This window comes from Parus major, chromosome 2 (assembly GCF_001522545.3).
Source record: "Parus major isolate Abel chromosome 2, Parus_major1.1, whole genome shotgun sequence".
NCBI classification, from domain to species: Eukaryota; Metazoa; Chordata; class Aves; order Passeriformes; family Paridae; genus Parus; species Parus major.
Genome location: NC_031769.1, coordinates 71,816,307 through 71,833,688, shown reverse-complemented (window position 1 = coordinate 71,833,688; position 17,382 = coordinate 71,816,307). Strand labels below are relative to the sequence as shown.

General features: G+C 34.3%; 1 protein-coding gene across 4 annotated transcripts in view; it reads right to left on the bottom strand.

Annotated features, from left to right (window-relative positions):
• CDH9 (cadherin 9) overlaps positions 1–17,382 on the bottom strand; it is a 98,205-nt gene that overhangs the window by 11,003 nt on the left and 69,820 nt on the right. For all 4 annotated transcript variants that reach the window (XM_015618160.3, XM_015618158.3, XM_015618159.3 and 1 more), the window contains 6 exons: positions 13,365–13,484; positions 10,927–11,094; positions 6,984–7,171; positions 5,433–5,686; positions 4,026–4,162; positions 2,518–2,639 (listed from right to left, as the gene is read on the bottom strand). In XM_015618160.3, coding sequence (XP_015473646.1) covers positions 2,518–2,639; positions 4,026–4,162; positions 5,433–5,686; positions 6,984–7,171; positions 10,927–11,094; positions 13,365–13,484 — 989 coding nt within the window. The remainder of the gene's footprint in view (positions 1–2,517; positions 2,640–4,025; positions 4,163–5,432; positions 5,687–6,983; positions 7,172–10,926; positions 11,095–13,364; positions 13,485–17,382) is intronic.

Below are 17,382 nucleotides of genomic sequence, written 5' to 3'. Positions count from 1 at the left end.
TGCTATTTTTAAGCACTCTTCTGTGTTGAAGGTAGTCAATTATCTTCTGAAATACTAAGTAAATTATGTGTAAATGTCCAGATATGAATTCAGGTGCCTCTCTTTAGGACCCCAACTGTTAAAAAATAGAAAACAAAAATGAATCTCTCATTTTTTCTGTAGCTACCCTTGGTGCACACTGTCCTTCTAGTATTTTTGGGGGTTGTTCCAATGAGGGAAAATAATTGCTGAAATTACATTGGTAAATTAGATGTACGGGAGGTCTGAAAAACAACATGCCTATCTATCTATCTATCTATCTATCTATCTGGTCTCTGTCATATCTGTTGTTAGGTAATCACAGAATTTATGAGAAAGACATCCATGGATATTTCATCAAGTATTCTAGACAAGATGGAAATAGGATTAAGGAAATTGACAGCCAGCATGCCTGTATTGAACTTCTTCAAATATATGAGAAATCCTGTGTTTTCTGGTTGGCAAAATTGCATAAGATTAATTACAATTAGAACTTCATTTCTAAGCTTTGGAATCTTTGTTTGTGTTATGCAATTAAAATACATGACATACTTTTCTGCCAGTCATCACACTGAGATTTTAAGATTTATTTACCTCAATTTTGTCATGTACAATGAGCCTTTAACAGAATTTAGGTCCTATGGCAGGTGTTTGAACTCAATGGCTAGAATTATCTGAATTAATTCAATATGAAAAAAGCAGCTTATAAGTCATAAACTAAAACTATATGGGTCTAATAGCCAAAAGCTTGGAGAATTTTTGCTCCTTCTGTAAGGCTTGAGCTGTATTCTTAAGTGGCAATTTATGTCACTGGATGATGTGATCATAAACCTTAGTTGTTGTGAAAAGCACTCTTTTTCATTTTTCTGATATGATAATTCCTTCCACTGTTTTAATTTAATTCATCAGTGCCTTTGATATGCATATTCATCTATTTATATAATGTACATGAAAAATAGTAAAACTTTCCTTAAAAGATAATGAAAAAATTGTCAAATACTGCTTCAAAGGGAAATGATTTTTTTAAATCAAAGTATCCTCTGCCATTCTAACCCATTTGGTTTGAATTCTGATATTTTGTGTAATGAATGAAAAATAGAATTGGACGCAGTCTCCCAACAATCTATTGTATCCTCTTTTTCTCCATTTTTTTCTCTTTTTCTGTTTAACAATTCATAAAACATTACTTGAATTGCAACTAATATACTACATGTTCTTGCTCTGCTTAGAGTTCTGCTGTACCTGAAAACCTAAACTCATGTCAGGTGCCATCTACGCTACATTCGGTGAAGCCTCTGCGTTTAAATAAACATTGGGCAGAAAATCAAATAAAACATGAGCATGGTTCCTGATGCATATCCATATGACCCATCTTGGTAAAATCTTTGAATATCACATGGTCACCGTGCTCCTAAGAGAAAGAAAATATTATGCATTCTGATCCTTTCCACACATTTGCGGTGAAGACAGCCAGTTTTGGCTGGATGATGACAGCCTAAAGCTAGTGAGACACGAGGATAGATTAAGCTGTTCTTAGGACTTCATCCTGGCTTCTCTCTCCTATACTAGGAACCCACTCATGTTTCTGCTAGTGAAAATAATGATCTCAAGATTTTTCTTCCAGTCAAAAATGAATCAATCTAGGGAAGAGGCTCATGCATGGTCTCAGGTCTATTTTGGAGAGATATTCTTTAAGTACCCTATCTTCTACAAAATCCAGTTATTTTGTAAATACTTTCAGAATTAAAAATCTTTTTTCACAGGATTTAAAACTGAGAGACTGACTGAGATTGCTAGCATAAATAGATGTATAATAAATAGATGACATATAATGGCAGCAATATTAAGACACTTCTGTAATATGCTGGCTCTGAGCTCTGTTGGTTCATCTACTTACTCATATCCAGATTATCACTTTGTTTTAGCTTCAATTTTCTTTCTCTTCTTTTTGATTTTTACAGAATTGCTGAGGTAGTTTAGAAAGAGATATACATGACCTTTGACCAGACTCAACGCAATACCAAACTGAGTTTTAACTTACAATGGAAATGGTTGCATTGCCCTTTATTTTTGAAAAAGTTTGGTTTTTACATCTTCTTTACTGAAATATAGTAAAGATTTTCCTGGTTCATGTACTTGAAGGTGTGGCTACATTAACCAAGCCAATGATAAAAATCCAGAAATAAATGGAATTAATGAACAGTGTAAAGCATTTTGTAACATTATGCAAACCTCTTTCTGAAAAATATTTTCTGATATTAGAAATGGAAAAACACCTTGAAGTATCATTTTTTATTATATACTACATTATAGTACTAGGATATTATCCTTCTACTTTTATGTCTTTTTTTGAATAAACTTGTATTTTCTGCAGAAGATAAGAGATTAAGAGAATGGGTTAGTCTGCTGCTGTTCAAACTAAGATATTGTGAAGTCTTCATGATGGCGCTGCAGGATAGTTTCCTTACAAGCTCTTTGGCAATATAAGTATTGGTTTACCTGTCCTGCTTTTGCATTTTCACAAACGAATGTTTCATAGTAGTTGGCAAACTCTGGTGCATGATCATTTATGTCTAAAATCCGTATGAAGACAGGTATCTGGCTACTTTGTTTAGGATTATCTGAAAAATAAATATATTTATAATACAAGACAAAGTGAGATATATATAAAGACAACCCAGTTCATTTTTTCTGATAGATTAGAAATGTTCAATTTTTATAATTACACTAACAACGAATAATTATATTTAATTATCTGATTATATACATTACATATACATAAAATTCCTATTTATAATTGAAAAAAATTATATTTATATATATATATATATATATATGCATAAATAATATAAAGTATACTTAAATTGATTTGCATTAAAAAGAGATCACTGGGTTGTTATGGTGTTGTATTCTATATATCAGTTCAGCAAAGGATTCATTGCAAAACTTGTTCTATGAGCTGGAGTTGTTAAGAACATTTATCTTTTTAAATCAATAAAGCAGTAAAACAGTGTCAGTCTAAAACACCACCTCCAAAACCACATACAAACACAAACCCATGAAAAACCCAAACCAAAAGTTTTTCTTTCTCCCCCAACTGTAAAAAACAAAACAATAAAATGACATATGCAGGATATGATCATCAACTACCCTTCACAAACCTCCAAACTCAAGGTATTGCCAGAGAGAGTTCTCACACTATGCATATTAAAGGTGTAGAACAAGTTTGACCAAAAAATGAAAATCATTTAAGAGGAAAAGATAAAAGATATAAATCTTTCTGAAAATGGGGGTATGATTCATCTCTCCATATTACCCAACTCCCAGATTCTTAAGCACAATGACTCCAGGGGAATCTATAGGAGAATAAAGGAAGGGAGAAAAGTTTTTCACTAAAATCAACGTCTGTTTCCCCCTTTGATGACTGTCACCTCAGAACAAAGAGACACCCATACCTAAAAGTATCTAACAGAATAATAAAGAATCCAGGTGAAAGATTTAGGGACAGGATTTCAGACATGGAGGGCAAAGAATTTCCCTAGCCTTGGCTTTAAACAAAGCCATTATCTGAAATAGGTTAAATCAGTTGAGGTAAAGAGTGATTTGTTCCCAATTATAGAGGTTATTGTGACAACATATTTGTATGTCAGGGACTTTTTTTTCCATTTTCCCCAAGGATATTCCTGAAGACTTAGCTTGGGATAGAGCCAATGAATCACACCTGCACCAAATTATCTGATGTGAATTCTCAGGGAATCATTTAACTTGTCTAATGTATACTGTACATGGTTTTGATGAACCTGAGAGTTCCTAAATACCTTTTAAAAATGGTCAAAATGTATCTTAAAATAATAAATTGGAGTTTTATATGTGTGTTTAAAGATGTCTATCAATAATATAAGGATAAGGGCAAAACTTATGAGCCAAGATAGGTCATAGAAACTGTAGAATTTAATTCTTTTCTTAGTTCAAATATTCTTTTGAGATAAGTCTTATCTTCAACTTACTGATTTCAGTTGCTATGACAGTGATGTTGTGCCAGGGAGTTTCTTCTCGGTCAAGTGGCTTTGAGAGGAATAAGGATCCATTTCCTGAATAGATGTTGAATATTCTGTCAAGGTCAGTGTGTCGATCTACAGAGTATCTGTCAAGATACAGTAAAACTGAGCATCACTATCTTGTGTTGCAGCCTCCAGCTCACAGCCACCTCTAAAAATTTTCTAATTTTAACTGTACTTAATCAATAATGTTTTCTTTATGATTAACCTAAGCTTTCCCACAGCTACCTACCTGCATGCTACTAATACTTAGAAACAATTTTAAGACAGTGAGGAGGATGAAGAACAAATTATTATGTGGGCGGTTTTTAGATTGATAATTGAAATTTCATTTTAGCTCATAAAGTGAATCCTAGAACACTACATAAAAGTGAACTTTTTTAGGTAAGATTTTTTGCAAATTAATTATTTCTTAGAGAACTGTGTCACCAAAAGGCACATATTGCAGACACGAGGAAGTACCAATTTTTAAAATTTATTTTTGAGGTGTGACACAAACCACAAAACTCAACAGAAAAATCTTTCAATTAGTTGTTCTTTAAGATGAAGGTCCTAAAATCTTGTTTTATGATAATTGCTTTTGGTTTGTTCTTATGCAACAAGGAAAAAACTTATTTTACAGCTGTTTTTTTAATCAGCCTAGTAGTTGGCAGTCATTATCAGCTTAAATGGAGATTTTATACATATTTTACTTAAAAAGATTTTATTTTCTTCCTCCTCTCACACCTCCTACCTCAAAGCATACTGCTGCAGGACATAGAAGGCTTGTTCAGAAATGCAGAGATCAATTTTCATAATCACTTGCATGGTAAATACACAAATTTAACTGCTGTGTTTGTCACTGCAGATAATAATAGCAGATTGGTAACAATTACAGCAATTTCACAGCACTGAACTCTTACTTCTAATTGTTATGACTTTCTTGCAATCATTTCTTATTCAATACACTGTGATCATTAAATAGTTAGGCTATGGAACGTGGATGTTATGTACGGAACTCTGACTGTTATCAAGCATCAGGGAGCACAGAAATACACCATTTTGAGTGTTTTACATGGTATAAAAGAATAATTTTATGAACAGCTTGGTGGAACTACTAGAGCATGCTGATAATTAAATGCTGACATCTTTCTTTTTACCTGGTGCCTATAGACTGTTCTTCAAAAGCATTGTCTGCATCATTCATCGTGTTAATTGTATTTGACTTCACAAGCTCACAATTTCACTTTGACACTTTGCAACAACCCCCATGTGCTTAATTACCCAAACAGCTTCTAAATACCTTGCACTCTCGTCACTTTCTCTGCATGAGACTTGACCCATATCTAAAGAATTTTATATTGTGCAATGGCTTACTTTATTGCATTCTTTGCTACGTCTGGATCTTGGGCAACAACCTGCCCAATAATGCTTCCTTCCTTGGCATCTTCATCAACCTCTATTAAATACCAGGGTCTGCTGAACACTGGAGGTTCATCAATGTCTTCAACAGAAATTTTGACTAAAGCTGTGTCTTTGAATGGCCCCAGCTGAAGAAAACGAGGATCAGGATGAGCGTTGGTTGCTTCTACTCTTAGGGTATATAACACCTTGTTTTCAAAATCCAGATGCTGAGGAGCAAATAATAAAGAAAATCACATCACTTTACAAAAAAATTCAAGTATTACAACGCTAAGTGAGAAGGTGAAACATCTTTAAGAGCAAAAGCTCTAAGTTTGAATCCATCTTGGGCAAGATGGAGTATATTAGGTCTTATTCTGGGCATTAAAAAACAAGGATTAAAGGATTATTACAGGATAGCAAGGCAGTTATGATCCCTCTATCTACTAATTGTTCAGGATCCTGAAAAAAACAAAAACAGGAGGCTTTGGCCTATATAAAAATAGAAAGAAAGAAACAGGGAAGTTATAGGAAAAGGAGTTGTGTAAAGTCTTATTTGTCCCATCTCACTGGCAGTAAAAAGACCAATTATTCCAGTTCTTAAATGCTTTCTGTCTTATTTATCTTCTTTTTACTTTCTTTTACCCATTACCATCTTTCCTTTTTGGCACTAGGAGCAATGCAGACTTGTCCCTGGTCTCCTTGCTCCTCAGTAAAAAGAAAATCTGTGAAGCTTGATTTTCAATGTGTGTGACATTTACATCATGCATATCCATATATGCCTATGTAGGTGGACGTTCATACATACATATACATAAACAAGTATATGTGTTTCCAAATATGTTTAGAGATCTGGATTTTATTTATAGGTAGTTATCAATTAATGTTACTGATATATTTAATAACACTAGAATCAAAAAGAGTGTTCATAGTTTAACAGGCTGAATTCTGAGAAACAACCAATAAATCTGTCAGACGTGGTATTTTGATTTAAATTTCTGCAAATATCTTTGCTCTTTGGAGTTTTGCTGACATCATATGTAACAACTGAAGTATCACCAAGACTGGACTTAAACCAAGACAGATTTTAGGTACTGGAGATAACTGGCTGCTGAATAGATTAGAGAGGGAGAGTTTAGCCTTGGACGTGCAAATTCATCAAACTCCAGGTAAGCCTCCCACTCTTGTTAGTCTTACCACAGCAATCAGCTGATAAACCCCACTGTGAACTGAGCCCCTCCAAGTTTTCACAGCCCTAATTTGAAAGTATTGTGTGTGAGACTCTATATTGAACAGACAGCAGCCACTGAAATATTGCTTTATGTGAAGTGACATGCCAGTAAATTTCCCTTGAGACTTGAAAATAACAGATACCTGCTGAAGAAAGAGAAGAACAAAACTAATACAACAGCTCCTTGGCAGCCTGACCCCTTGTGAGATCTACCCTCCCTTCCCCTGGAAAAAGAAAAATAACTGTAACACCTGAAGAGCTAAGTACATATAAAAGAGAGAGAGAAAAAAATAAACCTTTTTGACAGTTATAATCCCTTCCTGTGTGTCCTTGTCAGTGATGATATCAAACATGTCTGATCCATCCCCATTGGAGATGCTATATTCAATCTCTGCATTTTCTCCCACATCGGGGTCATTTGCTTTAATTCTGCCAAGCGGAGTCCCAGGGGGAGCAGATTCAGGAGAGCTGAACTGGTAGGAGCCTAGAAGAGCAAAATCAAGCATTTATTGTTCTGAGAATTTATTTATTTTTTTTTTTTTAATTCTGAATAAAAAATCACCTTCAATTTCACGTAGATTTTTTTAGTAACTTGAAGTTCAAAACACTGTAAGAAAAATGCTGCTAGTATCACACTAAACTTTAAAATAGGATTCAAAACTGATTGACAAACTGTCACAAATATTCAAGTTATTCTTCAGTCATCTAATATTGTGCCTTTTTTTTCTTGTTTTTTTCTTCAGTTTTAAGGGACAAAGGTGATAAACAATAGGATAGTAGTTCTTACCCCAATTATTAACGCTATATATAGGTTTTTTCCTCTAGAATTATTCCTAGATATATTTATAAATAGGAAAGTATTTTGTTTTGTTCTCTGACAGTACAAGAATTGTAGAAATCAGTGAGGATTTTAGAAAAAGACTAAAATAGAATAACATTTTTTAAAATTATTTTGAAATAAATTCAAATAAGTGTTGTGTTTGAAAACAATCTGTTATTGATATTACGTACTAAAGTGTCATGGTAAAGAGCATTTGGATGCATGTTCATGTTTATTGCTTTGTTGTTTTTAAAATCAGAGTCTTCTAGAAAGCAATCTGATTACGCAGACACTCTTGTTTGTGTGTATGAAAAGCGAATTCATATGTTTTTTCTGACAACATTTGTAATAAAAAAAAATCTAATTTTAAAAACATGTTGTAGCAGAAAAACTATTGATCAGATGATTTCTTGACCAGTAAGAAGCAGACATTGAAGATGTTTCATTACTAGTAAGACAAAAAAACAAAAATCTAATTCAGTATTTTCTATTATTTACTACAAAGAAAATGTAAAAAAAAAAAAATCAGAAGGGTTCATATTTTGCACGTAACATGCCAGAATCCGATGTTTCTTTTGATCTGTTTTTTCATGTAAATTCATATTACTTTACTGAGTGAAGCTGTAGCATTGGAGAAATACCTTAAGAATCTGACAAAATTAGCACCTAATAAAATGTACAACCCTTATTCAAAGGATCCAATAAGAGCACATATAAATTGTATTGATTTGTAATAAAGAACATTCAACTCTCTTTGTCAAAACAACCCTATTTCCTATATTTACACTTCCTTTGCCTTTTAAGACACCTAAAGGATCCTGAATGTTCCGTTTAATACAAGGTATATATCAAAATTCAGAGTTCAGAATGAGTTTCAGACCCCAGTTGTAAAGACTAAGTACAAAAGAATGTTACTGAAAATACCTTATATTTATATAGATGTGTAGCAAAATGGAAGCTAATGCTTGATGCTAAATTGTGATTGCTGTTATAAATTCAAGGCTGTAAGTGAAAACTCAGCAGTAGCCTGTTTGACTGTGATCCACACAGACTAAAATGCATATTGTTGCCTCAAACCAGTCTGCAAATGGATGAAAGGTAGGATTCCTGGCAGCTAAACCATGAGTTTCAATCCTTGAACCCTTGACAAATTCAAGGGCTTGGCAGCTGAGCCAGACTTGCCATAAGAACAGATTCAATCATGGTACTTATTACTCCTTCCAGGTAAATACCTCCCTTCAGTGCTTTTCTGTTTGAAAGCATTCCAATTTTTGTGGTGTTCTGTGAATGCTACACATTTTCAGCATGTGAGATGGGTATTTGGTTTTAGAGTACAATAGAATTCAAAATGTGTAAGGCTTTTATTGTAGTACCATTTAAATTCCATTTAGGCCTATGTCTTCTAATTTTCCATGACTACTTTCAGGAAAATGCTTCTTCTTGATGCAGTCTGAACAACCACTACTTTCACAGTGCCATTTTTACTTTCTCCGGTCCCTCTAAGAAATTAATTTTTGGCTCTTAAATACCTTGATATTAACTGGCATTGCTTGCAACTGCTATTCACCCTCTACTTTCGGCAACAATTTTACTTATTTACAAATAATTTACAATTTTATAAATTTACTTATGTTGCCTCACATAAGAGAAAATAAAAAATAAATGTGTTTGTAAAAAGCATACTTCCAGAACAGATCGTTTTTTAAGGTTTGCCCCTCTTAATAACTACTTAAGAAGAAATCAGATCTAGCTGATATTTCTCTTTCTTTGATTTCCTAGAAAGTATTAAGACCAGCCTGCTGAAGAGAAAGAAAATTAGAGGGAAGGGTGACCTTCCCTCAGCAAAACTGAAATTGCAGCACTGGAAGATCCCACAGCAGGCCTTCTGTAGGCCACACAATGTGTTTCAGTGATGTTCAAAGTAGAGCACTACAGAGAATATTGTATGAGACATCAAATTGTGTGAATTTCTCTAAAAAGTACCCATCCCAAAGTTTATTGAAATAATCAGAAAAACTTCCATAGACTTGAGGCTTCATTTAATTTTGAAAGAACATTATGAGGAACACAGGCTAAGGGGACTGGAAACCTTAAATTATTTGCAGTTCTACACATTCTTCATCCTTAATTTTACCTTTTTTTCTTTATTTTATTCAACAGTGAGGCTTACCATGCAATGTGCCACCATAAATTAGCGTTTAGGTTCCAGATTTCCTATTTGCCAAAATATAATAGGTTGCATCATGCTATACATGTTTGAAAAGTATCCCCTCATTAAGTCGAACAGGAAGTTCAGTTAAAAATTGCTGTTTGAATTTATTGCACAGAGGTGACTCTCATCAAGTGAACCCTGAAAGTGAACCAAGATTATCTTTTCTTTATGAAGGTTGCAGGACTTCCCCTCCCCTCTCTTCTTTCAAAGCAGTGTGTTATCAGAGATTGAGATTAAAACAGCAATTTATAATTCCAAGGATCCATTCTTCCATGCTGCCAGAGTTTTCCCATATATTTTTTTTTTTTAAATCTGCATTAGGTTGAACAGTTTGTACTATTCTGGGTGTACTTATTGCCATGGTACTGAAGTGCTTTTCAAGTCCAGGAAAGCATTTTATAAATCAGCTCTCTTTGTTCAGTCCTTAGTGGATCTGTAAAGAGAGCCAGGTCTCTCATCAGTGTGAACAAGCAATTCAAATTTTATTATGTGGACACTTTTCTGGCAGGCACTGAACTGAGGCTGTAAATTTCTCCTCTTTGCAGCCTATCAAACAGTTATCAGACACTGACTGTAACAATGTGAGACTGGATTTAAACGCTGGCCTAGGATAAAAAGATCTGTAGTGTGTAGTGAAAGTCTGAAGCTTTCTGTGCTGTGTAGATTTCTGCTATTTGCCTTTTTTTTTCTTCTACAAAGGTATTGTTAAAAATCTTATTTTATTGTGTCAAACTGGCCTAGATTATCAAAGTAATTCAAGAATTGAACGTAGATTGCAGGTAACTAAACCAAATGCTTAGACTGCCAGCAGAACATATGACCTGATCAACTCTGCCTGCGCAAGTCAGAACATTAGAAAACCTGCGACATATTTGCTTGCCTTGACACATGGAACTAAAAGTGTTTTCAAGAACAGATCCTTATATTTTGTAGTTGAATTCCTCTAAAGTCCCTGCAATTGGCCTAAATTATTGTTACAATTTATATTTCTGTAAGCAGAGTAAGAATGAGAAGTTTATCATTCCAACAAATAATTTGATATTAAAAAATATTCCCATTTGCCTTAATAATGCTGCAAAATAAACATACACAGCAGTGGGTAAGTACTACAAAAGCAGTGATAAAAAAGAAACTTCCAGACGGCCAAAGCAAACCAGCTGATTTTTGGGAGGATCTTTGGAAAACGGAACTATGAGGTGCTCCATACTCTGGGGGAAGCGAGGTGGATTGTCGTTGACATCAGTCAGTGTGATGTTCACGGTGGTGGTCCCTGATAGGCCTCCCATCTGGCCTCCCATGTCTTTAGCCTGGATGACCACTTGGTACTGCTCCCTGTTTTCTCTGCTCATGTCTGGTAAAGCAGTCTTGATTATGCCTTGAAGAAATAAAAAAAAAAAAAAGGAGAGACAGAGTGGTGAAGGAGAAGCACCATCCAGCATAATCTCAGAGCTCTTAGATGGATTTGTCAGATACACTGTGCAGACGATAATCCATAGCAATCACAACAAGGTGTACTGCAATAAACCTTTCAATCTATGGATGCTTCAATGTGATTTTAAGAAAAAAGATTAAAAAATGTAACAGACACATTATTCATTGTTTTTGTTCTGCTAAATCAATTTGATTATTCTTTTAATGACAAAAATATCAATAAGTTCATTGAATTAATGACATTTTTCAGTTTCTATCCCCAGTTATTACTAAATTGTGAAATCTCCAGCCCTGGTGACATTTTGATATTATAGCACAAGGCTGAACTCTAATATGCCCAGGATTCATTATTCTGGGCTGTGATAGATCATTGATTGTGATGCTCAGTGATGTCCACTGTAAGTCAGCTGGGGCTACAGCTTGTAAGATAATTGGACAAGACTCTAAAATTAGTTTTGAAAAACCTTTTTTGAGGTGTCTAATTTGAAGAATTTCATAACTGTAATTTAAATGTCTCAGACACCTTTGCAGTACACAAAAATAATAGGAGTCGCAGGTGAGAAACCAAAAGTGATGCTGTATGCCACTTTTCATTAAAGTTTCTTTTAGAAAACCAAGCATAGTTTTTTTATTATTTTTATTTTTATTTTTATTTTATTTTTATTTTTATTATTTTTATTTTGAAGGGTGGTGGCTTTTCAAACCTGGAGTGATGAGAGCTTTCTCTTGTGAAGTGGGAAAATTTAAGTATAGTTTCCTTTTCTGCTGGGAGGGTTCACACCCCTGCCCTTTTTTTCTCAGAAGAAGGCTCTCATTATAGGCTTGGTTTGATATTAGACAGAAAAAAAGGCAATTCTGGAAAATATATACTTCTAGCAAGTGAGTGAAATAAAGAAAAAAAACCTTTACAGCTCAGTGGTTATGACATTTATATCTGATCCAGGATTACCAGGCTCTGATTATCATACCTAGGCTTGTTAATACATGTAACATGAAACAACAAATTGGATTAAATTGAAAATTAATCCCTGGACCGAAGATGAGAGTCCAGGTCTTTCCCTTACTGTCTGCCTGCCTAAACACCTGCTGCCATCATTTACTGCCCGTGTGGTACTCGTCCTGTTTCCCTGCTCATGCCTGGTAATGATGTTTGACTAGGGCACTGGAGAAAAGAGAAAAAAAGAGAGATGGAAAAGAAGTGGAAAACCAAACACTTTTATTCAAAGCAAAATTGTTATTCTCCCTTTTAAAATTATAGCTTTTTGATTAATTATCTTTTGTATATTATTCCTTTGTTGTGTTTAGAAAAAAGAAAATTGTTTCAAAAGAAAGCCATCATCTGAGCACTCTCAATGGATTAAGAACTTCAGGGACTCTGGACAGAGTTGCTCTTAAATTCTCAATTAGCAAACCAGAATAATTTTGATAACATGCAAGAAAAGCTAATGCAATGCTTACTGAGTCTTGAGTATGTTAGGATCAAATATCTGGAAGAGGGGAGTTTCTGGTTGTGTCTTTCTTTTCTGAACCCTAATTTTGAGTTATGGATATTCAAAATTTACACTTTTTTTTTTTTTAGATTGTGTTTGTCTCTTATCCAGTTTCTTGCATAACTGTGAAAAAGGTTTCAATTCATTATTTTCAACTGGAAAGCATTCACGATACTTGCTTCAGTTCTCATAACTCTTGAAAACATAACGAAGCTTAATAAAAAAAAGTTAAAAATTTTCAGTGGTCAAGAATCTATTCCAAACTTTTAGAAACATTTAGTTACCCGTGAGAAATTTTTACCTTATAGTATGAAAATGTCCAACTCCCATTTATGTTTTTTAAAGGCAAATAGATGAAATTCACAGAAACTGGTATAAAATAGGCTTGTGATGAATTTTTATGTTTCTTTGGACCCTTTACGGTATTTTCCACCTTTTTTTTTTAAACTTTTTATCTTTACCGTTAACAATTATTTTGGAAACAATAATTAACAATACTTTTGGAAATCTTAGTTACACCAAGTAAAGCAATTTTTCTACAATAACATTATTTTAACAGAAAAAGCATACTTTTATTTTGATTCTGCTTTTCATTCAATGAAAGGGTATCAGCTTTGTGTCAAGTCACATGTCTGTTCCAGCATTGAAATGGAAGTGAAATGTGTTTTGACCCCTGCATCCTGTCTCTGTTACTGCAAAAAGTGAGACTGAATGGTCTGCTAACCTGTTTCTGGATCCACTGAGAAATATGGCTGTCCCTGGAGGATGCTGTACACCACTTTGGCACTGTTCCCATAGTTGGCATCATCAGCATCTGTGGCTGTCACTTGAATAACAGATGTACCTAAATGGGTACCAAGCAAAGAATCATCAGGTTTTAGGAAGGCATCTGCTTGTAGACCACATACAGTTGTTGCAGTATTGAATTCAGTAAGAAATCAAACATCATCCACTGGACCAATCCAGAGACCTGGATCTACCCAAGAGACAGTAAAATAAAATCCCAACTTTCCAGTGACTGGACATAAAATCATTATCACTTAAGATTCATGCATTAGTTTAACAAGATTAACAGGAACTGACACATCTTTGAAACTCAACACAGCATAAGGTTTTTTGGTGATCAAACAACTTTGAAAATTTTTCTCTGGCAATAACACGAGCTCAGCTGAAGATGTTCACTTAAAAGCTTGGCTTAATTAATAAATAAACTTAAAGCAAATTTCCCCATACTCATATTCTGCTTAGATGACAAATTCCAAGTGTCTGAATTCTGGCTCAATAAAACACTTTGTCTCATCCTAAACTGATTTTTGATGTTCAGTTTAAAAATAGATTGTTTTTGCAATAATAAATTCTATTTGTGGGGGTTTTGTTTGTTTTTTTTCTCTTGGTCAAAGTTATCTACCCATTTGGCAAATATGCTACTGACATTTTTCAGGATTCACTTATTTTGCGTGACAATATTTTATCCTTTTCCTGTGATCATAAAGAAGACAATATAGCTTATACAGGATTATGAGTACTGTGAGCCAATACTTTTGGTGTAGTTTATGGGTTAGAAGCGAATAAAAACTTCCATAAAGCCTTTCTTATAAGATATAAAAGCACAAAGGTGTCCTTCACAAGCTTTTTTTTCTCTTAGCACCTTTCAAGATGTCAGGATGCATTTTGCTCACACAATCTAGAGCTGACAAATGTCTAGATAGATGCAGGCAGTCCAATAGCTAGAGGTATAAAGATGCTTGACTTCTTACCAGGGGAGGAAAGCTGACGAGAAGAAGCTCTTTACCCTATTTTTGTCCAAGATGTTTTGGGTTTTTTTTTTCTCACTTTCTTTGAAGGAAAAATTTCTGGTAAGCACTGTCCACTTAATTGATATCATTCCCTGTTTCTCTTTTTTTATACGTCACTCTCTCTAGGTTGAAGTTCCCTCAGATAACTTTCCAACAAGTGTTTGTCTTGACTAGAAGTTTAGAAGACACTCATTGACCTGTGACTAATGGCATTGAAGTGAATCACTTCTATTGCTGCTTTTTAGCATATTCCAGGGTTGGGAAAAGTAGAAATACAGAGTAATCAAAACAGATTTGTGAGATTTGTTAGAAGCAACTATTTTTTTCATAGTACACAATACAGTTTTACAAATAATAGTTTTACCTACACAACAATTCCCAATATTTCAGGTTACCTGAAGAGCATGTCAAGAGAGGGCAAATACATCTTTCTCTGCATCAAACCATCAGAAAAAAATTGTGAAAATGCTTTGTCACAAATCATCAGACTCTTAAGAAGATTTTTGCCATCAGGTATATGGATTATTTTTTGCCTGATTAAACAGCTAGAGGTCATCTGTGTGCCAAGCTGAGTTGTAAAGATGATCCCAAAGAAGCAAATATTTAAGGACATTTTAATCACTAACAGTACCCAGCAGAACTTATCATCTGAACCAAAAAATCAAGACAGTTCTTTGACAATGGTAAAGTTCCATTAGTCCATTAGTCCAGTAGTCCCATCTGCTTTCAGAAAAGCAAGTTAAATCCCCTGCCTCCTCAAGACAAATGGGGAAAGAAGAGTCAATATCCCTTGCTAGCCCATAAAACCATAATCAGTAGAATCATATACTGTGTGACATTGTAGCATCTAGAAGTTAAGAATCAAGTGCAATTTAGCCCATCCCAAAAAACCCAGCCCAAAATACTTTAATCAGAAAAGGTTTTTACTGTGGCCTCCTAATCTAGACATTGTCATGGGGCTGACACAAAAGTTTGAGTAGGGTTATAGCAACTTAATGCAAATTAATGTTCTTCCTTTCTTTTCCTAGTGTACTGTTTTGCTGAAGAGAAAAAATTCTGAATTTGTTTTGAGTTCCTCTTTTTTTTTTTTTTCTTTTTTAAGACAGTTATTACAGAGCTTAAGGCAGTATTTGGGAGACTTTTGTGTTTGTCTCATTGGAATGTCTGTTCTTTGTTTCCTGAGGCACAAGTGCCATATAATTATAGTTGCTGAGCAGAGTACAGAAGATATAACCCTACAGAAACTTTTCATGTGGTGAAAAGATAGTATTACAAATCTTCTTTTTGTTAAACTAATAGTACAACTGTGAAAAACTATTAACCACAGTATAGCCTCAAAAAATTCAATGTCAGCAAGCAGTTCACTCTCTTTGTCAACAGTCTGCTGTGCCATAAAGAAGGATGCTCAGAAATGATAGACAGTACTTGTGCAAGTTTCTTTCATGGGATAAGAAACCTCTTAGCTTTTTGGGTCAGAAATGCCAGTAAAATAAAGACACTGAAATAAAGGCAATGAAATAAAGGAACTCAATATTAATTATGGAGCAATTGGTAAAGAGGCAAAATATTTTAATCAAAGCAAAGTTGGCCTTATCTTTACCCCACTTGAATGGTAGCCACAGTATGATCTATTTATTTATTTTTTTATTTATAGTCTAGATTACCTCACAAACAGCCTCTTACTACAGTTGTCAGAGGAAATCAGTTTGATTTAAAATACAAATGGGCTGTCTGGATAAATACAGCAGTAGTGAAGGAAGGAAGGAAGTACAGTCTGGGAAGAACTGGGGGTGGGGGAGGACATTTTAGTGTTTACTTTTGTTTATCACCATTCAACTCTGTTTTTAATGTACAATAAATTAAATTATTTTTTCATGTGAAGTCTGTTTTCACCCTTGTGGTAATTCCTAAGTAATCACTCTATCATCAAAATCACTCATCACCAAAAGCATGAGCTTTTCCATTTTCTTTTCTCTCCCAGTTTTGTTGAGGAGGGGGAGCGAGAGAACAGTGGGGTGGGCTTCTGGCAGACAGCCATGATCAAACATGCCACAGAGAAAATTGGTGTGAAGGATGACACAAAAAATGTGAAAATAACTACAGTAGCAGTCTAAGTAGTGATAACATCACTCTCCTGCAAATCCAAGTCCACTTCAACCCAATCCAACCCAGCCAGTCTAATCCATTTTAGGACGATAACGAAATCACAGAGTTCTCAAGAGGTATGTCTTTTCCTTTTGTATTTTTTTTCTTTATTTCCTTTTTTCCTTTTTTCTTTTTTCCTTTTTTCTTTTTTCCTTTATTCCTTTCCAAATTTTTTGGGTTTTGTTTTTCTTTTTCTTTTTCTTGAGTATAGAAACTTCAGCACTTTGATAACATATCTATTGTGTGATGTATGGGGTCCTAATATATGGACAGCAAAATGCAGAAGTTAAATTTTGAAAGTGATCTGAGAAAAGACAAATCTATACTTAATCTGTATTAAGTAGTGCTGCTGTATGTGTTTGTATGTGAATAAAAATTCATGTAAAAATGTAGAACTCAAAAAGGAAAACTATTAGAGAGAGCATCACTTCATATCTAGGAAGTGCCAGAATTAAGTGTCACTAACACAGATTACTAAAACTCATGGAGAGTGTGACATAAATTTGAAAAAATCCCACAACATTTGAAATTAGAATGCTTTTATGAGTTATGCTTAAAATGCTTTCTGTTCATTTGTGCTATTTAGTCTTTGAAAGAGTCCCTCTGGTATAATTAGGTCTCCCAGCATGATACCAGAGTCCATTGCAAAACTGAAGTAAATAGCTTGAAGAGGATTTTTGCAGTGCAAAAGAGGTCTTCCACTAGATGAGACAAGCACATATTTTGCTGCCTTTTAATGTGAAGTCATGCTGTTCAGCATGCAACACTTGCTCCTACTTGGCTCTTTTGGCTGACATGAAT